The sequence below is a fragment of the Strigops habroptila genome, chromosome Z (assembly GCF_004027225.2).
Source record: "Strigops habroptila isolate Jane chromosome Z, bStrHab1.2.pri, whole genome shotgun sequence".
Taxonomy (NCBI): Eukaryota; Metazoa; Chordata; class Aves; order Psittaciformes; family Psittacidae; genus Strigops; species Strigops habroptila.
Window position 1 is genome coordinate 87,914,297 of NC_044302.2, and position 24,059 is coordinate 87,938,355.

Below are 24,059 nucleotides of genomic sequence, written 5' to 3' on the forward strand. Positions count from 1 at the left end.
ATCATAAGCAGGGAATGTGCAGGATTATAGGCTTTGGGGACCTGAAATACACTTAGCCAAGATGGCACTCAAGTCTTGCCCAGGACCTCCACACATACATGTATTTGCAGTTCTTTATCATCTCGGTTCTGAGGAAAAACAATCTACAGCAACTTGGAAAGCCTCTGTAGGAAAATGTAGGCAGAAAATGCAAGGAAAACTGAGCAGTTACTTTTTCTCCTGTTTCTGCTGTGGTTTACTGGGGAACAAGAGAGAAGCCACAGGCTTGTCAACTCTTCTGATTTTATGGGCCTCGTGGTATATATTTTTTTAATTGCCTGACTCTTGAAACTGCAGGATTGTGAAGATTTCAAGTTTAATTTAAAAGAGAGGCTGATATGTAGCTGTTGTGGCTTCAAAGAAATGTTGGAGGTCAAGTCCCAGACCTCAAAAACTAGAGGCAACTACAAAGATAAACTAAATCAAGAATGTCCTGGGTTTGGAGGGCCAGGCCCTCCACTTCAAACCCTGGAGGGTTGGCAGCACTGGAGATACTCAAGATACTTGCCTAAGACGGATATTTGACCGTGTCACAGAGAAAACCTGAAACGGTCAGATCAGGTCCGTGGCTTCATGCAGACCCGCAGCACGCTCTTCACAGCCCACTGGGGACCCAAAGAAACCACGAGTCACTGAGTTACCTGTAACAACATAGTCCCTACTACACTCCGGCAGCAAAAACGGCTGTAAAGGCGGATGTCAGCCCGAAGACCTGGACAGCTTCGGCCCGACACAACCCGAAATGCCGCCAGCGCGCCCCCAGCCGAACGCGCCTCCCGCGGCGGCGCGGAGCGGGACCGTACCGTCCCGGCTGTGCCGTGCCGGGCGGCGGGAGGCGGCGGTGCCCCGGGGGCAGGACCGGTGGTGGCGGCGGCGCCGGGCGGTGCGCGGCGCAGGCTCCTCCCGCGGGCAGCCCGCCAGCCCCTCTCCTCCATCCCTCCCTCCCTCCCTCCCTGCTTCCCTCTTTCCCTCCCGCCCTCTCGCCCCGGCTCCATCCCTCCTTCCTGTCGGCGCTGCGCACTGCTGCCCGCGGGAGCTGGGCCGCCCGGGACCGCGCCGCGGACAGCCCCGCGCACCCCCCGCGGCATGAGGCTGCCGCCGGGCACGGCGAGGCGGCGGCGGGTGAGTGCCGGGCCCTGGGGCCGGGCGGCTTCTCCCGGCGGCTGCCCCGCTCGCACCTGGGAGGGAGCGGCCCGAGGGCGCGATGCCCGCTCCATCCCTCCATCTCTCTGTCCGCCCCGGGGAGGTGCTGGCGAGGAGGGGCAGAGGTGGGGTTCACAGCCTGGCTGGGGCCCGGCGGGGCCAAGGGCAGTTTCCAAGCCCCCTGCCCGCCTCCCTGCTTTGTTGCGCGTCGGGGCTGGGCCGGGGCTGGGGCAGGTGGCGGCGGGGTCGGAGCCGGTGCTGGCGCAGACCGCGGCTGCTTCCCCTGGGAGAACGCGGGGTAGAGCGGCGGCTCCTCTGTGCCGCTGGCCGGAGCCTGCGGCTTAAATAGAGGCTGTGTTTTGTCAACAGCTCATTCTGCTGGCCGGCAGGTTGGTTGGTTCAAGGGCTGAGCGGCGGGTGAATAATGTTTATGCCTCTTTTTGTGCTTTTAAACATTTCATTTTAAATAAGTAAAACCTCTCCAAGAAAGAGGGAGTTTAGGAGGGTAATCCAGAGCCCCTTATGCGATTGGGGAGCATCCAGGCATGCTGTACGTCTTGCTTCACGCTGGCGGTAGAGGGACACCAGCGCAGTGGCAGCTTGCTGTGTCTATTTTGAGTGATTGAATTTCTAATGTGTTTAGAGATTGCGTTTAAAAAAGATCTCTCTAAGCCTCTGAGGTAGTTCTGGAAGGAACGTCATTCCCTTGTTAAAATTCAACATGTGTAAGTAAATCTGAACTGGGCATATTGTGCTGGCATGCTGTGTGTGGCTTCAGTAGGAACTGGTAATATACATGGCTTTTCATTTTGTAATTGTAACTGATGGTGGGTTGCCTGGGAACTTTGCTATAAATGGGAGTAAAGCTCTGCCTAGGTACTGTAATCATCTAGAGCTGTGGAGAGTTAGGCTGTGAGCTATTGTGTAGTAATTGTCACTTTGATTCTTTTCCACAGACTTTCACACTTAACATATCCATTGCAAAACCAGTCAAATATTCATATTCCATAATTAAGCTGGCCATGTCCTGTCAAATTCCCTTCAGGAAAGCATAGGCATTGGGCAGCTTTCTGCTGTATTTGAAACCTAGCTTGTTACTTAAGTAAGACGGTGTGACTTGCCTTTGACATCTCACCTGCAAGTCCATTCTGCCTTTTTTCCTTACTGTAAAATTCCTTACTTTAAATTCTTAAACCTTTATTTTGACTCCACAGCATGAATCTGGACTTCTAATCAGATTTATCAGTTCTACTAGCTGTGAGGATGATTAAAGTCCATGTCATGCCATGTTCCCTCTCAAATCAGCATGTGGCAATGCCAGCTGAGACAGTATGTTGTTTAATGTAGATCCATCAGTGCACGTGTGTTTTTATATAAGCTTTTGCACATCCTGTAGGGAAGAATGCATGAATGCCTTGATCTGCAGAAAGTCTGTGCTTGTCCTTAACTTCCCAACCATTGTATGCTGTATGATTTTGGTGATAAAGATAAGCTTTGACTTCTGTACGGTTTTGGTGATAAAGGTAAGCATGCACGTAGAAGTCTCCTGAATTTGGCCTCGATGTGAATCAAGATCAAAACAAAAATTATGTTTGATGAGGGGAAGGATTAGGATGTGGAACAGACAGAAACAAATGCAGGGAGTGGATCCACAGAACAAGTAGTGCCATATCTGCCATTGGATGCTATCTGCTTGGCGTGGGTAGCTTGATAGGGTTCTGCAGGTTACTTCTGAGAGGTCTGCTGAGGCTACTAAGAAAAGACAGTGTAGTGTCAGTCGGCTTCAGGGCTATGTATCTAAACTGCAAAATGATGCTGAAGTACGCAAAGAGAAAACTTAAAAATCACCAACTTGGAGCTGGTTTGGAGTATAGCTTTTAGGCAGTCAGTAGGTCACCTGATTTTTGTTTGATTTTGCTTTCTGTTTACTTAGTTTAGGAATCCTTTCATCTTATCACTGATTCACCTATTCAAACTTTTATCAGCGTTATTAAGTGATAACAATTTCCATTGTGCACTCTCCAAATATATCGTTTTAGTCTCTTAGAGCAACCAGTAGCAAGCACTATCTTTGAGTTAGATTGTGCAAAATCCCTTTACAGCTTTGATGAGGAAAGGGAGAGACTTAACCTTTAGGTGAGGGCATTCTCCCAGACTTGCCAAAGGCAAGTTAAGAATACTCAGGAACAGCCATACGGGTGGAGGTGCTCTCCAAGAAAGAGAGAGAACTGTATTCTCAGAAGTGGCAAAACTGCTGCTGCTACTTTATCAAGGAATTCATGGGGCTTTAATTTTCAAGTTCTTGATGAGTTAAGAACTTGGTTACAAGGTCACATCTTCTTCAACATCATCCAGCTCAAGGCTTTAGTAAATGTTCAAAGGAAACCTGAATTTATTAATATCCATAGGTAATGCTAGAACAGAGTCTGTAAGTCTATTAGAAACAGCTCTCTTAGAGCGTTAATATTAGATTGTTTAATCCACTTGATTGGCAGCAAGTTTTGTGCTTCATGAGAAGATGTATTTAAATTCAGTATGTTAGCAAGAATTCCACTTGAAAGATGAAGCAATATATTAAGAAGAAAGTGTCTGGCAGTCTTAAACAATCTAGATTTTTATAAATACTGACTATCTCACAGTGCAGTGCCTCACAAGGCTGATGCAGACGGATTACGTTTTTCTGCAAATGACCCAATAGATGATGTGACCAGGTAAACGAGGTTCTTTCTCACTTACTTTGTGTGCTAATGCTCAGAGGAATGCCAAGGATGCTAAATTCAGCAGTTTCTGTTGTGTTGGTACATGTGTTGGATAAAAGCAAAAATGATCTGATAGAGTTTTAAGTTATAGTTTATATTATCTTGAAATGAGCTTATTTCAGCTGTTGAAAGGCAGCTTTTGGATAATGGAAGGTAAGGCAAAAAAAATCAGGAAACTTCTTGGAGTTAGTTTTGTTCCATTTTCAATATTGATCTAGGATGCAGTAGAGAAACACTGGGATCTTAGATTCAGACTGATGTTGAAATACAGACATGATGCAAGTGAAGGGATATTAATTGGCAGTAAAAGAAAAGGTCTATGAAGGAGCTCCACAGATATTGCATATGTGGAAGGATTGGGAACTCAAGCAAGGTACTGGTGGCTCTCTGAGAGGCGATGCTGTTCTGAGTTAGACATTGATTCACATGCAGGGAGACAAGGAGAACAGGTGTGAAAGTCAGTTTTACTCCTGTTATCATAACTAGCTAGAATTAGTTGAAATGATTAATATTTTGGTGCATCTTCTCCCCTGAGGTTATGACTTCTTTCTGGCTGTTAGGCATCAAATTTCTGTCTAAAACCAAGAAAAAAAATTACTTTTGGGTAAGGCTTGAAAGGTGATTGTGCTCTGTGCCCCAAAGCTGGTTGATGCATTCCATTGCGTAAAAAGTTTAATGTAAAAGTTATAAATAATCCTTGGGAGCAGGACCTGGAACCTCTCTTCTAGCAAATGCCCTCCACAAGGACATGGAGTCCTGCTCCAAGTCACTGGTTACTTAAGCTGCGGAGAGAAATGCCATGCACAGAAAGGCTGGAGAAGTCTCCGTCCTGACTTGTCTGTTACTTCGAGTAGTCTCTGGGGTGGTCAGAGGTGTTTCCCACACCCCAGCGTGTGCTGCAGTGGCTGGGCTGCTGTACAAAAAGGGAGCACCACTGCTGCTTTACTTTTCTGGCTCTGTCTTTATAAACAAAAAGCAGTGGCTTCTGCTTTTTCTGGGGAACTTCATTCTGTGGTTCTGTACAGATTTTATCAGCAGACACAGGCATGGAATAATTGCTTTGTGAATCCTGAGTGCCTGAGCATCAGGCAGGTGGTGTGGCCCTGTCAAAGATGAGACTGTGCATGTGATGCCTATAAAATTTATCATCACATCTCTTCTTTTTTTTTTATCTTCTCCTCCACCACCCCTGCTTCTCCCCTGCAGCTAAATAGGATTTTGAAACATGTTTTAGTTTTAAGCATCAAAAGTTCAGTTTTTATGGGTGCTTAAACATCTCCAGGGATCATCTTCCGGAATCTTATGGATCTTTTCCAGAGTCATTAGGATGGCAGTGATGGGGGCCATATAAATTCCTAGATGGCCAGAGCTGTCTTCTTGCCTGCCTTTGGGAGGTGAAGGGGCAGCTAGGATACCAATCACCGGCAAACGCAGAAGTTCCTGTGTTTTTTGCCTGCCTTACTGACTTATAAATTAGAAGATGGTAATTAGAAGGAATGATATCTGGAGGTTCTGATCTGATACTGAGAATACCCAGGGACTGTTTTTGGTATACACCATTAGTTTTTGCCGATCATTGCTGTCCTTCCTCCCATGGAAAATGTGCAATCCCTAAATCTGCAGACTGTGAGAACCCTTCTGCCGTGCATCTATAAGGTCCTTGCACTTCCTGCAAGCAAGAAATTCTCAGCAGGGGCTTTTGCCACTTTGCTGCTGCCTGCCTTTCCCTGCTGCTGTCCCTTGGAATCACTCCTAGTACCAGGTTTCACTGCAAGCAGAAAGTGCTTAAACTAAAAATAACTCCTAACCCATTGGTATGAATGTTGGTCAGGGTGTAAGGTTTTGAAGGGCATATGTCTCCCCTCCTTTCCATGCACGGTCTGGAGCTGGCATTGGAGCTGGGTCAAAGACTGTTGCTATGACAGAAGCAGCTTTCCCTTATCCCACAGGCAGAGAACTGCTGAGTTGTCAGCTGTTGAGTCCAAATTATGCCTTTTACCTCAGGGAGCACAAGTTATAAAAGCACGTGTCATGGACACAAGGACAGCACTGTAGCAATTCCCTGCTCCTTTTGCCTCACTTCCTACCCTGCCAAACATCAGACCCACAACACAGACCACAGCAGAAGACAGGCACCCTGTGTTGTAAGGTTGGTATTAGGGGTGCACTTTGGAGCAGGATGGCTTTCTCTTTTCTTTGGCCATGTGTTGCCAGGGAGCAGAGTCTCCTTTCCCACCTGTAAACCCAGCAATTCAGGGGTGACCTCCTGCAAAACCAAAAAGCATAGCCTTTCAGCTAGCCTTGGCCTCCTGAAATTTCCTGAAGTCCTGAAATATCCTGAAGTCCTAAGTAAATAGGATCATAGAATGATTGTAGATGAAATAGCACTTTCTTGGGGTTGCTCTTATGCTGCAACATTTTTCTTGGCAGCCAAATATTTTCCCTGATACAGTAACACTGGTTAGAGAATTACCGTGGGGCTTTGATTTTTTTATTTTTTTTTTCGTTTTTCCATGTTTCCGTATTGACAAGCAACATTATATCAGTGTTCTCTGCTGGTATAGCTTACTGCATTTTGATCATCAGTCAAAAGCACTTTCTTTTACAATATACATATATTACTAAAATAGAGATATATATTGTGCTTGCTATGTACCCATAGCTGCGCTGATAATAGTTTTGTAATATTGACTAAATCTTGATAGCTTTGTATCAAGGTTGCCTGGTAGTTTGTGGTGCGTAATCATGAAATTTAAATAAAGCATTGTATTTGTAGGATTTATTTAGGAGATAAACGCTGTCTGAAAAGTATGCCAGAATACTTCTTATGCTTGCATAATTTTGTCATTATTGTACAAGTTGCTTAAAAGTATAATAAAAGTGCAAGGAACCAGTGGTCAACATTGTCAGTCTGGCTCAGACTTACATGTTTACTTCTAGCCCTCAGCCATCCATCTAAGCTAGTTTTGCTCCCTGAATAAATCAATTACTCCTTTCCAAGAGGAAATGTAGGCTCAGTTGACTAGATAGCATGGTTAAACATTTATTCTGGATGGTGTGGGTATGGCTTATGGCAAGCTTGGCTACACATGGTAAGCGGAACAAGCCAGTTCTATCCCAGCTGGCTTTATGCCCTTGAATGCCCCCCACGTTGTGCCCTTGGGCACTGCATACATTTCAGCCTAAAGCTGAAAAACTACTTTCTCTTCATTTCAAGCACTCTGAACACAGAGTTCAAAGAAGCACAGAAAATGCTATTTTGGAGCCAGATGGTGACCTGGGCCATTTGCTACAAAGTGGTCTAGTCTGGACTTGGACATGTTAGTCCCAAACAGTGTGAAGCCAAGCCCTTCTGCAGCATTTGGGCTGAGGGTAAAGTTCACCAGGCAGTTTGAGCATCTCTGATATTCATTCTTTCTGTAACTTTACAAGCTGCATTTCAAATTACTTGCATGTTTGAGAGTTGTACAGCACATCCCACGTATCTTGGCGATTCGAAAGGAGAGGAAGATTTGGGCAGGTGGGAGGTGAGGCATGGCTCTGCTCAGCGTGGGGCTAGCTTGGGCACGCAGTTGCCTTTTGGGGCTGGCTGGTGGTATCTGCCTTACCCTGGCAGCCCTTCTCCCTTCCAAACAGGACTTAACGTGGTCACCCAGAAGCTCTTGTGCCAAGACAGCACTACTTCTCATCATGTGATGTAACCCTGTTTGTGTGGCTGACCACAGTTTTGCCCTTCTTGAACTGGGTGATCTAATGGCTTCTCTTAACTATAAAATCAGTGAGGACAGAGCTTCAAAATATCTTTCTCAAATAATAGGTTGTAATGTTACTGCAGGGCAAAAATGCTGCTTAAATCAAAGAAAATTATAGCAGTCAATATTATAGGTGGGGCTTCTGCAGACACTGAAGCCGAAAGGTGAATGTAAGTTATAAGTATTCCAACTACAACTAATTTTCACAATATTTCATGTTTTGGATCAAGTTCAGCACTTGCGGCAAAAGAGATGTTTGACCTCTGAGGTTTTACAGCTACTCTGGAGCTAAAACCAAGAAGATAAGCTTTTAATGTTTAATCCTAGGAGCAGAGAGAGAGGAAGAGAGAGAGAAAACACAAAACAAAAATGTAATTTATTTACATTGTCAACTTCAATGTTGTCTTATGTGCAACAAGCACTGAAGTACTGTGTGTGTGAGGTGAACATAAACATCAAACTCTTTTACTTCTGCTATGGTTTCTGCTGGTTCTGATAATAATATCTGTTCCCTAGAGTCTACCTGTTCCTCTTCCTTTTCCCCTCCTTCCCCCTGCTCCATACTCTTCCAAAGGTCATGGCTGTGAGAAGTCTTTAGTGTACAGGTCTCCAGGCACGTAACTCATAATTCATCTGCTAGAATAGCATTGTCACGATTCCAAATATAGAACAGCCATCTTCTCCAAATTAAATGCGATTGGCCTGTTTCTTTTTCAATATGCTAGGAAATTTTTGAAAGAAAGTACTTTTGACCAAATGTTGCCTCATGTTTCAAATGACAAGATTAGTCTGGAAGTAAATCCAGCAAGCTATCATGTGAACCTTGTTTTAAACCTTACCTCAAAATCTGTAGTTTGTCCCCTGCATATTGTCTTTCTTCACCTTTAAAATGCTTATTAATGTGACATCTGTGCAAGACTTGTGCTAATCTAGTCTGACATTGGCGTAACGTCAACCAAAAACTTTAATCTGGGAACACTTGTATTAAGCCTATATTTATCATTACTTTTAGGAATGCATCCAATCTTATTTTTTATTTAAATCAGTTCATCCCATGCTTGAAAAATTTTGCCAATACTTAATTAGCTTTACTTTTCACAATGTGCACCTTTCAGTGGAGGTCTACTACATGGCATTGAGTGTTTTATCTTGTAAATTGTGAGTTATGTTTAAATCCTTTCTCTGTGTAGGCAATTGAGAACTGTGATCTAGTAACCTTGTTGAACTAAATAGTTGCATTGTTTTAGGCTTTGCAACAACAGACGATCTCTCAGACCCAAACTGCTCTAAGTAATCATTTGATCCTGTATATAAATTGACTTTGTACTGGATTAAACCATTTCCACTGCCAATAAAGGGCTGATCTTTCTCTTGTGTTGTTAGATTGAGTGCTCTTGTAAGGCAGCTTCATCTGTACAGAGTAAGTTGTGAGGACTTTTATTTCAGTGACCTTTATGTATTTATTTGCTTAAGCTGTGATAACTGATACTTTGAAAATTGAATGTTTTTCAGTTGCTTCCCCATTATTTCAACTAATGAGTGATGCAGCTGGTCTTAATATGTGAAAAATGTATCCTTGAAAACATTAGATTCTTGTCTATTATCCTTTTGCCCTGATGTGTGTGTGCTTGCTAATCAGTAGGTAATTCTCCGTTGGCGTTTGGGCAGTGATTACTGCAGGCAGAACTGGGAGCAAGCACTCAGCATTACAATAGCTGCTGTTAGAATTAGGTCACTAACAGGCTTTCAGCAAAATAGTCTTATTTTCCTCTCTACACAGGTATATAAACAGAAGATATATTTGTAATTCCACATCTTTTCTGATTGTTCCTTTAGTGTAGCATTCTTCATGATGAATGAAGAATTCATACATGAATCTTCATGTACTTTACGTACCTGATGTGACTGCCCAATTCAGCATTCAGCTTTCCCATACTGAAGACTGAGGACTGAGACTGTCACAGGCTCCTGCAGCCAAACTTCTGCCAACAGTGCAAATGTAAGTTTACGCATACCTTAATTCATAAGATAGTCATATACGTATGTGTTTGCAAATTCAGGAGCAAATTCATATATGTGGTTACTGAGCCTTATTATCTTGCATAAATCAGCAGTTAGTTAGTCACGAGCAGCACTCCATGGCTTTGAAATACCTTCTCATCAGAGCACACAGATGATCTCTGATAGCATTTAGCTGTTTGTTTCATGGGACTTGAGAATTAAAATGAACAAAATGCTGCAATCTAAACATAGATATTTGGTAAACTGATCACTTTAATAAGAATTTTTGGTAATAATTGCCTCCAGTTGATCTCGTCTTCTGAAACAATGTGCATTAATTTTTACCATCTTTAATAATCATCTGTAATGATTGTTTTGGGTTTTTATTTTAAATATTCTTATTTGGAAAAAAAAGATACTTGTCACTTGCGTTCTTAATATGTATATATATATATGTACTCTGATCATTCCAGTCTCTTTTACTATAGCTCACAAAGGCTCTCTGTATATATTATTCTGAAGTCGAATATTTATGTCCCTAAGGCATATGCATTGTCACCTAAATATGTTTTGCAAGTATGTACACTTGTACAACTCCAGTGTATAGCTCTTTAATATGGAAAATTGCAGAAATGGAAAAAGTAGAGCACTCTGCAAAGATGTTTGAGGTGGTGTTGTTTTTAAATGCTGTGTGGGTTCTAATGACTTGCTTCATGGTGAGATTGGCACAAGCTTTTGTAGAAGAGAATTTACAAAAGGAAGAAGAAGTGGGAATTTGGTATTTCATACCATGAAATTTACATCAGAGATTTTGCCAGTCTATGGGTTTAGACAGGTAAGCTTATAAGAACATGCTGGGCCTTGTGTGTATCTGGATGGACCTGATTAGATACATAAAGAGCAGGAATTTTCCTGAGGAATAAAATGCTGGCATAGAAATAAAAAAATAAACTGAAGCAGACCATGACTTCCATGTAACTAGCCAAAAAGTTAGTTGTCCAATTAACTCTTTTCTGTAGTTGGGTTTACCTTCGCCCCTGCCTTCTCCCCTCGCATGCCTGGGCACCTCACTCTGCAGCCACCAGAGAGACCATTGAGAGTTGTCTCACGTCTCTCATTCCCACAGTTGGACTTGCTCAGCACTTTGGAAACAATAGCTGCTTCATTGCTGAGTTGTGAAACAAAAACATTAAACGTATCAGCAACAATGCATGAAAAATGTGATGAACAGCTTTCCACAGGAAGAGATTTTTTTCATGCCAGTGTGTAGGTATGCAGGATTTAGTAGTGACAGAAGCTAGTAAGTAAGAAATCCTTCTTTTGTACATCATCTGCCAGCTCAATACTGAGAGAAGTAAACCATGAGATTTACTAATACTAGCAGGAAGGAAGAACCCTGTTAAACAGAGATAGCAAAGTTGGAATGACTTGTGTGTGTAAAATCCAAGGTTGTTTTTCCTTTTCCACAGCCCTTTTTTATAGTCACCCTTGAGAAAGAAAAGAAAAAGAGATCTTCAGGAGGAGAATCTTGCTTTCCAGGGAGAGTTGAGGGGGAAGAGGTAGATCAAAGTTATAGGTAATGTAAATTTGAAAATGATGTGAAGATGTGAGATGAAGTGCAGATGTGGCTTTGAAAATTTCTTTTTTGTGTTCTTATTCTAAGTGTGAATCAGGACAGGAGAGACTTGTGGAACTGACTCACTGAATGTCCTATTAGTAGCAGACTTACTTTTCTATAAGCTGCTTTCAGTTTTAAATGAAATGCGGCATCATTAGCCTTACAGACACTGCTGTCTCAGCACTTGCTGGTAGGTTGTATACAGGGACTCAATTCACTGCTTTAGCTAAGTTCTAACAGGAATGGCAGAAAGGTATTGCTTTATTTTACAGCAATAAAAATGATAGATATGGGTCCTGGCCATCTTGCGTGTTATTTTAAGATGTTCAGCTCTTCATTGATTTTTTTCTTTTTGCTAGGCATTATTTTAATGGTGCAGAGTTTGCTCAAGTATTTTATTCCCCTGCATAGTACTTTATTGCAGTATTTTCCATTCTGAGACCCTCCATGAAACAGCTGAAGAGCTTACTAGCTTATTTAAGTCAAGCAAAACCAAGGCACTTTCTAAGATAGATAAATCCAACCCACAGACAAGATGTAAACTTATCATTTGGAGTACTCTGAATAAACTTAGGAATTTTTTAGCATCTTTTTCACTATTGTGGGCTGAGAGATCTATATTTGAATCAGATTTGAAGTAACTTAGCAGAAATTGAAAATGAAATTTTAACTTTTTTATATGTTTAGTTTTAAAAGAATGTTCTGCCTAAATTATTTGAAATGGGAAACCAGATGTTAATTTAATTGTAAAACAACTACATCTTGTGCCTTTGGCATTGCAGTAAGTGATTTATTTCAGTTAGAGCAATGCAGTTAAGGAAGTGCTGCGTATTGGTAGAACTGAGGGTGACATGGAGGAATACACTAAAACTGAGCTGAGATTGTATTCTGGAGGTGTCAAACTATGTTAGAGGTATAGAAAGGATGACCTGAATGAATCGATTAATGTTGAGGCACTGGGTTGCTAGCTGAGCTGCCATGAGAACTGATCCACAAGTGGACCACAAGTCCTTTGCAGGGGCCTGGAGACCTTTGTAAGAGTTGTAGAGCAGATAAGGAGGATTAGATGTGCCTGCATTTCTTTTGGATCAATGGCTCCAATGAAGGCTGTGAACAGCAAGAGAGTGAAAGAGTACTGGTATCGTGAGCAGGCGTGTGTGTGAGAGTGAGTCTCAGTTTCCAGTATGTGTGTCTGCATATATGCATGCACAAGTGCAAGATTTAATATTTATTCCTTTTAGCCTGGCAGAGGTCTCTGTTGGGTCTATGGAAGTTAACTAGGAAAGAGACCAGCTCTGATGCATATAAACTATAGAAGTCAATATTTGTATTTCTTATTATTTCTTTCATGTTGCCGCCCATGTATGTGCACAACTGAAAAGCTGGGGTGGGGGAATAAGGTACAACTAAAACAGTACGTGAGAGAAATAAATGCCAACTGTTGCAAATGGACAGGCTTGTTCTGATAATTTCATACTACATTGTAGATCTTCCTTCTTTGGAGAAGTTGGAAGCGGAATGGCAGCATTGAAGGCCCTCCTGGGAGTGGAACAGAGAGGAAAGCAATTGCTCACCCCATGGAAGGGTAGTCAGTGAATGGTGACATGCTGTAGTATGTCTTCATGTGACATTTCTGATACTTTTACTAAGAGGGTAAATATAGCAGGGCATGAGCGCTTTTAAAGTCTCAAGAAAGATTAATGCAATGTGAATTTATCAGAAAATACAGATCTATAGTTTCAGGAATTGCCCATTCCCTCGATTACTAAAAAATCAATTTATTTCTCGTAAGTGACTCTCATTCCTTACATTCACTCCAAAAGGATGTTGCATAACTGTTGCTTGTTATTCTCAATATATTATTTAATGTGAGAGCCGCATTTCAGCATTTGATCTATTTATATGCTGTTTGTACACATAAAGACAGACTTTCTTTGGATTTAGTTCATTGTACCTTAAAAATAATTCGAATACCACGGGTTTCATTGTAAACAATAAAGGATTCCAACCCTCAGGTCATTGCCAGTTGTTTAAAAAAAACACACTTGGATTTGCTTCAGTAATTATCAATGTTCTCTTATAAAACTAAATAGGCTTTTCCTGTGATGGAAAGAAGATTAAAGGTCATATAGTTAAAAATTTTGGACATTGCCAGATTAAGGAAAATAAACTCTTTCATTAATAAGGTCAGCTTCTTTATGTCCTTATTAGTTCATAAGGACATACTAGGTGAAGAGAACTGGCAGGGACAGAATTGTGTGGATAACGACTCTTAGGAACAGCAATTTTTTTCTGCAGCCCTCTTTGTAAAGTCTGAGTGAAATGGTCTGGCTCTTGAACCTCAACCCAAGTAAAGTGCAGTTGACAATGTGGGCAAATGACATTTTCCTCTGAAGATACACTGTCTTGAGAACTACACACAAAGTAACAGTAGCCCCTATCCCCCAAGATGATATGTGCTTTGGAATATTTGGTTTATGTTTTATATCAGATATTTATCAGTAAAATGCAGCAAGCACTGGAGAAGTGGGAAACCTTCTCTGTGTATTTTCATTTGATTCTAATTTTACACATTGCAAAAAATGTGGGTACATTTGTTTCTGTGCTTTGTACCCGTATTAAGTATTGAAAAGGCATAGAGGGTAGCCGTAGCATTCATGATAACACGTGGGTTTTTTTTTGCAAAGTAATTGGACTTTTGTGCTTTTGCTCAGTTTACTTGTTCCATGCTGCGTTGCAAAGCGCAAGAATTCAAGGAAGTGTGTTGACCATGAGGTCACCAAATTCAAGTGTATCAGGAAATGTGTGTAGCTGTATCAGATTTACGCAAATACTTAAGTTGAAACCTTCACCTTACTGCAGTATTAATTTGCCAGTTGTAGTAAGTATCAAGACAATTTTTTGAATGGGTTAAAATACAAGTGTGTAAATGACTTGGAATCATTTCCTTCTGCTGCAGAGCACAATAGCCTAGAAGATCAATTTCTCTTTTGGCCATCAGTGTCCCTTAACCTTCACCCCTTTGCTTTGTTCTTTGTTCAGATGATTAGGTGTTTCCCATCTGCACCTCTGTGGAAGAAGAATCTGTGCTTGTTAATTTGAGCTGACTTCCTGAGGAAATCAGGCTTATCTGATAATGCTTTGTCTGTCGTCTTACCCCTGCAATAACCTTTGAACATGCTGCCCAGGTTCAGTTCACTCAGAATGAGGAGGTGAGGTCTCAGCTTACTGTGTCCTTACAAGCTTGATGAAACTGCAGCTTACTGGGGAGACCCAACTGAGGAAATAGCTGCAGAGTGAAGTCAATCTTTACTGGACTGCAGTGCAGGCCTCTCTAGCGTGCCTTCTCTCATGTCTAATAAAGCCTAGGGGTAATCTGTAATAACATTTGCCTAATACCTAACAACAATAAATCGTAAACAGGTTTGTAGATATCCCAAAACATATTCAATCTATTTTGGTAGGATTAGGGTTCATTGTGTTTCTCGGAAGAGTTTGTTTTCTGTTGTTACCATCTGGAGAGCAGTGCCGTGTTTCTAGGAGTAATGGATGTGCTTGTATTTAACCATGTGCTTGATGGCTAATTGATATGGCCAAGGATGTCCAAACTCAGGAGTTAGACACCCAGTTTTCTTTTGAAAGTGACTTTGTTCTTCTGAAAGTCTCACACTAGGAATGTCAAACGCAGTGTCTGGCTTGGGGACCACTCTTGCATTGTGTATGCTGGGCAGTGAGCAGCAAATGACATCAGTAGGACTAACGGTTTCCAAATCAGCATACAGTTTAATTGAAAACAGATGTAATTTAGTAAGGACAAAAGGCAAAGTGTGCAAAATGTATATTTAGCTTGAAAAAACCCAAAATGTCACCTTGTAAATTCGGTTTTCATTGTGGTAAAAATAAATCATTGATTCCTACAGTGTTTCTTTGCCTTGTACTGCCCTTTCAGTCCACTGCTGTGCCTGACTGCTCTGCCTCTTCAGTATCACTGTGCTGGTTTTTTGTCTCCAGCCCAGCTGTCCCAGCAGGGATATTCTTCCCAATTGTCTCTGTAAGCTACCTGGCTTGTTCTTGTTTGGTGGGGGTTTTTTTTGGTTGAAATGTGTAACCCAAAGGAGCCTTCCACTATGCCTTCCAAATGCTTCTCAAAACTGTACCTATTGCTATGATTAAGATGTTTGACATCTGCTGCTTCTGGATATTTTCCTTTATAAAGGCAAGTCCTAAGGGCTTCAGTTTCTGTGTATGTATGTGTGTTGTGCTGTCCTACAAGTACTAAATGCTTTCATAAAATCACTCTTGAATTGTGGTGCTTGTTCATGGGTTTCTTAAGCAAATGACTTGAAACCTCTCTGTTCCCTGTCCTCTATGCAGTCTTGATGCATCACACTCCCCAAATGAGAAAAACCCATGCAAAGAGTTTTCTCTCCTCTCTTTGCCAGGGGAGGCAAAGAGATGAGATTCTCCTGCTAATTGCTACCTAGAAGTATCTACCAGCTCTCCCAGTCTGCAGCTTGCTTATTTGTATTTCCATCATGTTTAACAGTCTGGGGCTGGAAGAAGGGAAGAACTGGAAATACTGGAAAGCAGGCGCAGCTTTGAATTGGCCTTAGACTCTGTGCCAGGTGAAAGGAGATGGGTGCACCTTTGATCTTGTTGGTGATATTTCTTGCCTTTGTACATGGTGGTTGTGACCAGGAGCTTTGCAAATGAATTGTTGAAGTGTCGATCCTGGTACTGAGCTTTTATGTTGCATCCTGCCTTCTCACCTCACCTTGCAGAGCAGAAGTAGGTAACTGCGGTGGCTTCCCAGCATCTCTCAAAGGTGTTGCTGCTGTTTGAGCAGCTGGAGGAAGCAGTCAAATTTTTCTCCTCATGCTTGACAGGAAAAAAATGAAGAAAACAATGTTTGTCTCAAAGGGCTGAAAATTTGGTCTTGTGTACTCCTACACATTTGCTGTATAATACCTTAATACTCTGTCTTTGTTTCCTGTTCTCCACTGCAGATTAGGAGAGTGCATTTGGTGCAGATAGGCAACTTGAATTATTTTATCAGCTTTCGGAAAGAGAAATATCAGATTCTTAAATTAATTCCTCAGAACTGGGAAAAGTCAGATTCCCAAATGGGATTCAGCCTTCATTATAAACAAGTTTTAGTGATTCATGTCCTGTGAATCTTTTATAACGTGGAATAGTGCCATGTTATAAAACAGAGAGGGAAAGCCTGCATTTAGACTACTAAAGAGAGATTTTTTCCTCAACTTTGAGAATTTTTTTTAAGGAGGTGGAAGAATATGTTCTATTGAAACACAGCCAGGCCCCCTCAAATAAATGTTGTTAATTCTACGTCAATTTTTTTTTCATTTCTCAGCTAGCTTTAAAGTCAAAGACTGAAGTCTGTGGGATCAGCAAAACTGTCCTAAAGAAAACCAGTTCATCTTCTGTTCCTGTGTTCATTGTCTTTACTGTCAGCTGTATTGGCAATTTGCTTGATTTCCCAGAAATGTGTACTTCTGGTATGGACTTTCAGATAGGGGAATTTTTTTGGAAGCTTTCTGTTGGCAATAGTAGGATGTGTAATTCGATATGTGCATTTTTATCTGGATATAGGCATGTTTTCCTTCACTTTGAAGATTAAATTAGTTATCTTTGGGCAGAGACAAGTAAACTGAGCCTTCTCCACCTGCTAAGCAGAATAATTTTTCTTTTAGCAATAAGGTTTTGATCTAGGCACATACTTAGCACCCTCACTTCTGCCTGGCTGTATTTGGGGTGACTGGCTGTTCAGTATTGCCAAAAATGCAGCCTGCCATCGTTCTCTACAATGTTTTGGTGGTGTGCTATATAATCCTTTTCCTTGAGAGCTTTTAATGTTCCATTTAGTGGTAAATTATTATGATGATACCTTTAACTGTGGGGAAAAACAAATTTTAAGGTGAAAAAATTTATTGACAAACAGGTTTCTTCTATTATGTTTAACATATATGTTTTTACTGGTTTCATGGTTTCATCTAGTATTCTCCACTTGCATTTTCCTTAAACGTTTTGTATAAACTGACATTTTAATTGTTTCTTTTGAGGTGTATGCTTGTGGAGCACAAACATAGCCATAAAAAGTGTGGCCACTGATCCTCAATTCACAGATTTTTTTTAAACCAAATTTGGAGGGCTGTGAGTGGCAGATCAGACTACAGGCAGAAAGCAGGCCAAAAATATTTTTTATTTTTTTATGTGTTTTGTTTGTTTGTTTCCAAAGTGGTTTCCAAGCACTTGACAATGGAATACATTCGGAGACCAGAAAACTCAAAAGCAGAACAGAGCTTTGGAGAACTTCTGTGCTTAGAGGACTAGTCTGTTACAACTGACTAAGAAAATACTTTTTTTTTTTTTTTAAGAGAATTGAGCATTTTGTCAGCTATGCTTTAAAAAAAATAAGGCAGAACCAGTTAAGCCAACAAATACCTAATATGAAACACAGTCAGTAAGAAAGATACCAGTTACCTTCTGTTTCTCCATTTCAGAAGTTAAGCCCAAAGAGGCTAGTAATGTCTTAGCATGTCACTGTCAAACAGGTGGTACTACCCTCCTTTTCTCAACTTATCACAGAACCTTTAACCTTCTCCCCAGCTGACAAGGTTTTGAAGGAAGGCTGTCCATAGGTATCCTTTTCCCGGATGCACATTATTGACTTGCAGTTCTTTCCCTCTCTTATCTGTCAGATCACCAATAGGTGTACTGTATGCGTCAAAACATCTGTAAAAGTCATCTAAAAGTCCAGAGTTGATATTGAGCTGTTTTAAATAAGGGTCACCATCCATTAGCTTCAGTGATTAAGAATCTGAATCTAATCGTTCCTTTATTAGCTTGTCTGCATAAAAAGCAATTTGAAATTACTTTTTTTCTGACCACAGGCACAAGGGTAGTTCCTCTGCACAACATAAAAGTCCTGAGCAGAAGTCAGGACATCTCCATGTACTGTAACTTCCAACAGTTATTACAGAATCCTGCTTTTGTAACTGCTCTTAGATATGGGCAATTATATGCTGAAGCCTGCCATGCCTTTGCTGTTGGTATGACATGAATTTGCATGTGAATACTTTTTGGAAACATACAATGTTGTTCCTTAGCGTAGATTTATGGGAGGGTTTTTCTTTATTTTAAAATTTCAGAAGTGAAAGACCTTTTCAGGCAAGGCCTTTAAGGTGAATTTGCTGTGCAAACATACTCACGCAAAGTCAGGAGGTTTGCAGTACATTTGAGGATGAGATTGGAGTCTGAAGTACTAAAGAAACAGCTACGTGGCAGCTTTATACAGTAGTATCCAGAACTGGATCACACGCTGAAATTGAGTCAACAAGATCTGAATGTTGGGAGAAAGCAAATATGGCATGGGCTGAATAAACACATACTACGCATAGGTTTGCCTCAGAGAAGTTCCTTCGTTGTGCTTGATAATGCTCAGGCATCAGAGGGCAGAAATATTTCAAAGCTGCAGATGCAGCAGATTTGGTCCATGGAGAAATATTTGTTCCAGGAATGATCGGAAATCTAGCATCTGAGACTGGGAAAGGGTAAAAAACCCTGGAGTTTTTAAGGAAGGAGCTAGTAGAGACCTGGTGTCAGTCATCTTCTATGTAAAAGGTTGCTGCAAGGCAGACGTTAAGCTGTTCTTTGCTGGAGATGGGGCAAAGTAGTGCACTTAAAACTGAGTGAGAGAGAGTTGCGTAACACACTGGAGCACTAACGATAGTGCCAGTGCCAGAACACAAATAAATTGCCCAGGAAAATGAGATTGTTATGGGATATGCTATCAAGATGTTTTTTAAGATGGGCAACTGTTAAAGCTGGTTTGATTGTCATTGCTCTTTCTGCTGGTGAGACTGGGCTGACCTCCTTTATACCATTTTTCAAAAATAAAGACTTACAATGTAGAGAAATTTACACTTAGTAGCAACTGCTCCTGTTGCACTCCAGGTAGCCCTGGTGGAGGTTTTGCCTTCATCTGACAATGTTGAGCTCTGTTGTCCTAAATAAATGTTTCTGACTCTTATATTGTCCTATCCATCTTATGAGTACATCTACCTAGAGGATAACATGCTTTTCATATCTCTCCAGGGTGAGTAAAACACTCCATGCCTTGTTTGAATTAGGGCTTGAACTGATGGAAGGCAGCTTTCATCCAAAGAAAGTGAACTTCCTATTTTTAAATTATTCAATTATTTTGTAATGCTATAATTAAAACAAGCCCATAAATGGGGGTCTTTTCTCCTGACTAATGGCATTTGTTATGCAACATGAGGCTTCAAATTGCCAACTTTGAGCAAGCTATAAAATTTGTATGAGAAGACAAGAGCCAGGGAGTCTATGGTCCTTACAAAAGATTGTGGTTTACAAGACTCTTATCATGCTCTGCATGAAAATACGTAGGTTCCCTTTGGTGCCTGATTCTGAAACAGAAATGAAAACTGTGCTTGAGTTAGGAGAATTTGGTATGACTCTAATTTCTTGTAATTCACTGCTATGATGTTACTCTTCAAACATCTGCTGTAGGAGAACTACTCAGTAAGCTATGTATTGAAAGAGTATGCAGAAAACCAGATGATTTTCTTGAAACACACACACGTGTAGTTACTGAATCTGCCTCATAAACCTGGTATGACCAAACAGGTTTTTGAACAATCCTGTACAGATAATGTGTTTAGAAAGTGAAAGTCTCGGGATTTAATTAACTTCATAATGCATTTTTCTCTCCTTTAAGTGGCATCAGAGCTTTCCCTTGTTTTTATTCTTTTCTTGGCTTCTGCTAGCTGATAGGGGACTGTCAAGTGATCTTGATATAAAACCTGAAATTTTGATTTTGGGCTTTTCTGCAACCAGAAGTGACCTTTGAAGAAGTCATAAACAAACATATAATTCACATGTACACCACAAATAGAAATCGTAATTTTATTCATGTAACTCCCAGTTCTGAGTGGTCTGCATATTTTCAATGAAGCTAGAGGTTTCTGAGCAAAGTTTAAACCTGGAGGTAACATCCCGTGTTTTTATTAGTAACAAAGACAAATACAATATGAAGACCTTGAGAGACACCAAAATGCAGTGGGGGGACTTCTGACAGAAAGATTATTATATTTTATGTGCTGGGGGGTTCTTGATTCATCTTTACCTGAACATGGCTTTGTCAAACTTCACTCTTGATTTGTCTGTTAACAAGTTGCATGGCATGGTTGTTACAGTTTAGGAGCATATAAAAGAAGAACTGGACGTGTCTGGTGATAGTATAGCTTAAATTGGTATGTTTTTAGTGAGGTCTTCATGTGGATTGAGAACATGGTCAAAATAAAATAATTGTTAAGTTTTAAGGGTGTTTCTTCCCACCAGATATAACACTGGCATTTACCGTAGCATCTCTATCAGCTCCTGTCCTGCCCGGGCATTTCTCGCAGTCTGGTTATTGCAGACCAAGAGAAAGAAGAGAAGTGGCCCCTTGAGAACAGCTCTGGATTGTCTGACATACTGCTGATACGTTTCTCCTTGCTCAATGCAGATTGGTGAGGAACAGAATAGCATTTGGGGCATTCCCAGCTGTCCCCTAAGAGAGAATTCCTTAAAAAAAAAAAAAAAAAAAGGAGTAATAAAATGGTGTGGTTGTATTGCAGGGATGGGGGAGCATATTCCTGGTGGTGCAGAGGATTTCAGTGAAGAGAGGTTTCTTTCAAAATTACAGAGGCTTTTAGAAAAGTCTGTTATTCTGACTTTGGACAGATGTACTTTGGAAGAGATTTCTAAGGCAAAGTCAGGAGCCTTTCAGTTCAGACTTTTAAAAGAAGTATCCTGGACAAAATGGGAATTTCACAAAACTGTTCTGAGAGGCTAGTTCAGCTATATTCTTAGGTGAAAATGGCCCAGCTCCTGCTGTTGGTCACTGAGAGAAGGCGCCTTTCTACATGGGAGCTGTGGTCTCTGGGAGGGTGCTCAAGTCTTCAGAACTTTCGGGTGGCAGGGAAACAAGGCACCAGGGACTGGCTGGGCTTTAGGACAGGCTTTCCTGCGGTCTTCTTTTTCAGAGCAAAGACTGGTGGTGTCTGATGTGAGGGTGGACTGAGTGTGTTCCCCAGATCCCGCTGAAGAGTTGAACTTCTCTTTGGAAAACATGCAACCCATTAATCTTCTAGGAACAGATTAAATGTAATATTCTAGATAACTTTTACTTTAAGGTCAGCATTTACAGCAACAAGTGTCTTTTGTCTCTTTTTCCCCCCTTCCCCATTTTTTGTCTGCCAGACATTTTTACTTAACACTGGATGGAACCAGTGATCCTGGGTGATCAGATCTGGTTCTGCAGTGTCTCGGGCATCTCATGGCTTTGAGTAGCAGCAATATGAAAAGTGAGCAGAGGTGAGAGGTAGGCTCTCCTGTCCCCTTAATCCCATATCTAAAGAGGGGGACATTTCCATTCACTGCATGGAAGACCTTTTGTGAATGTGACATTTCATCTAAGTTGAGGAGACCTGTTTTAGGGGAACACCTGCCATATCTATTCTGTTCTGGCCTCAGATAGTCCTGAAGGAGACCTCTGGACAGTTGAGTTTTACATGTGTGTGATTCTTGATGTTATGTCTGAAATGTCTTCCTGAAAAAGTATGCATCAAGAAGTGGCTGGTACAATGAAAAGGTTTTCTTGCCAGACAACGAAGGAGTTGCTACACGTGGGAGCAGTACCAAGGAAGAAAAGTAGACGGAACAAAAAGTGGCATTTCTGGAGTAGCAGCTGTGGAATTTCAGGTTTTTGTTTGTTTTTTTTTAATTTTAGAACTGACCAGCTTGTTGGAAGATGACATTTATTCCTGCTTGAAGCTATTGTTCTGAAAACAACCAGTAGAAGAATGTGGAAGAATTCAAGCATCCGCTGCCTTTTAGCACTAGCTGTTTTATGTTTAAGAAGTTTAGTATATAGTAAGGAGATAGGTGAGTTTTTCGCAATGTATTCACTAATTACTTTGTAGCTTCTGTACCTACAGCATTTAGTTGCATTGCTTTCCTACTATACTTATGTTCAAAAACTGTGACCCCTGTGGTCTCACACTGTCCAAGGGATGGAGGTATTACGAAGCCTGGTCTCTGCTTTCGGGTACCCAGTGGCATCTTGTAAACAAGTACACAATTGGGTGTTAAATTCTCCATAATGCAGCTGTGATAGTCTGCTTATGCAGATGGTGTAAATGTCAGTATTGACACCTTCTTGCTGTATATGTTGGCTGTCTGTGACTACTTCACACATTATCTTTGATTGCCCTTCTGTCATTAACTGCCCTCCATGTGGGACGATGCAGGAGAGTAAAAAACTCATTAAGTTTATCATCAAAGCCTGCGGTTTTGCCATTGGCCCAAAGCCTGCTTATTAGTCTAGGCTAGGAACGGGTATTGTGGGAAGAGACAGATGCCTGTGTTGTTGCATACAAGTTATAGACCCAGATTTTAGGTACTTCTAGAAATCTGGCAGTCTGTGGCTGTCTGTAATAAGGCACACAAATCATTCAACAGTTTTAAAATATTGGCCAGACAATGCAATAAAAATGCAAAAAGAATGTCTATAGATGTGAACAATAGCAGTTGTTTTACAGATGGTCATTTCTGACCTGCAATTTGTGTCTGTCTTTCTTTTGATTTCAGGTTCTCTGGGACACCCCCAGAATTTGAAATGTGTAACACACAATTTACGTAAAATGATCTGTACTTGGGATGTCTCTTCTAAAGGAAGACATGGACAAACTGACTTTTGCTACACTACCAAGTAAGTCCCTTATATACCTGGTTGAAAACTACCAAATTCTGATGAAAGTATAGCTATCTGTCAGTGACTGCCCATGGAATTTGAGGTGCTGTTGTTTCCCAGCATCCCCCCTTCGTTTTTACTTGGGTGGTACTCCTTCCGGGCACTGTTAACTCGGGCAATGGCGGGGTTTCCGGCAAAGTCTTGTTTCATGCTAACAATTCTCCTGCCAAAACCTGCTTGTTCTCTTCAATCGACTGGGAAGATGCTCTCTTTTACTCAGACTTCTCTGTGTGCCTGCCTAAGCCTTGCTCAAAGTTTTCATGAGGGACATCTTCATACCGGGTTCAATCCAAAAGGAAATGATAATTGGAAGAAGTGAATCCTGATGTTATGGGCCAAAGTGGTAGAATATATGACATAAGTGTTGAGATTCACATGTGGAAAAACATGAAAAATCTCTTGGTGGCTGTCTTACAACCTTTATAAATTTTAAGCTGTATGGAGAGCATTGTAGTGAAGGAAAGTTAAAAATTATTCCACAGTTTGAATAGCTTTCCAAAATGAATGCAAGTTGAAAATTTTGCAAATATTGAAAAACTTAAGATCTTCAGTATGTTTTCACTAATGAGAACTACATGTTCAATTCCCCACGCTGTGGGTCTGCCAAATACTTATCATGTGCTAGGGATGAGATCAAATAATTTTTGCATCTTGATCCTGCCTCCAGTCCAGATTTGTACTGTCTTTTTTTCCTGTAAATTCTGCAAGCAGCCCAGACTTGTCCTTTGGGGTCCCAGGGCTTGGCTGCACTTCTTCCACCTACATGTTTGATTTTCTGTGTCTAGTTATTCCTCCTGCATTGCCAGCTATCGTTTCTATTAAAAAGAAAAAAAAAAAAAGCATATATTTGACATTGTGGCCAGAGTTCAGGAGCGTAGAGTTCATGAGGTACTGACCTCTAAACAAGAACC

The 24,059-nt window shown here is 41.1% G+C and overlaps 1 protein-coding gene across 1 annotated transcript in view; it reads left to right on the top strand.

Annotated features, from left to right (window-relative positions):
• The first annotated feature begins 1,032 nt into the window (after positions 1-1,032).
• Positions 1,033-24,059, top strand: part of LIFR (LIF receptor subunit alpha) — a 54,425-nt gene continuing 31,398 nt past the window's right edge. Inside the window, exons 1-4 of the mRNA XM_030469870.1 lie at positions 1,033-1,161; positions 9,530-9,692; positions 22,126-22,280; positions 22,986-23,106. Of these exons, the coding sequence (XP_030325730.1) occupies positions 22,199-22,280; positions 22,986-23,106 (203 nt within the window). The 5' untranslated portion in view covers positions 1,033-1,161; positions 9,530-9,692; positions 22,126-22,198. The remainder of the gene's footprint in view (positions 1,162-9,529; positions 9,693-22,125; positions 22,281-22,985; positions 23,107-24,059) is intronic.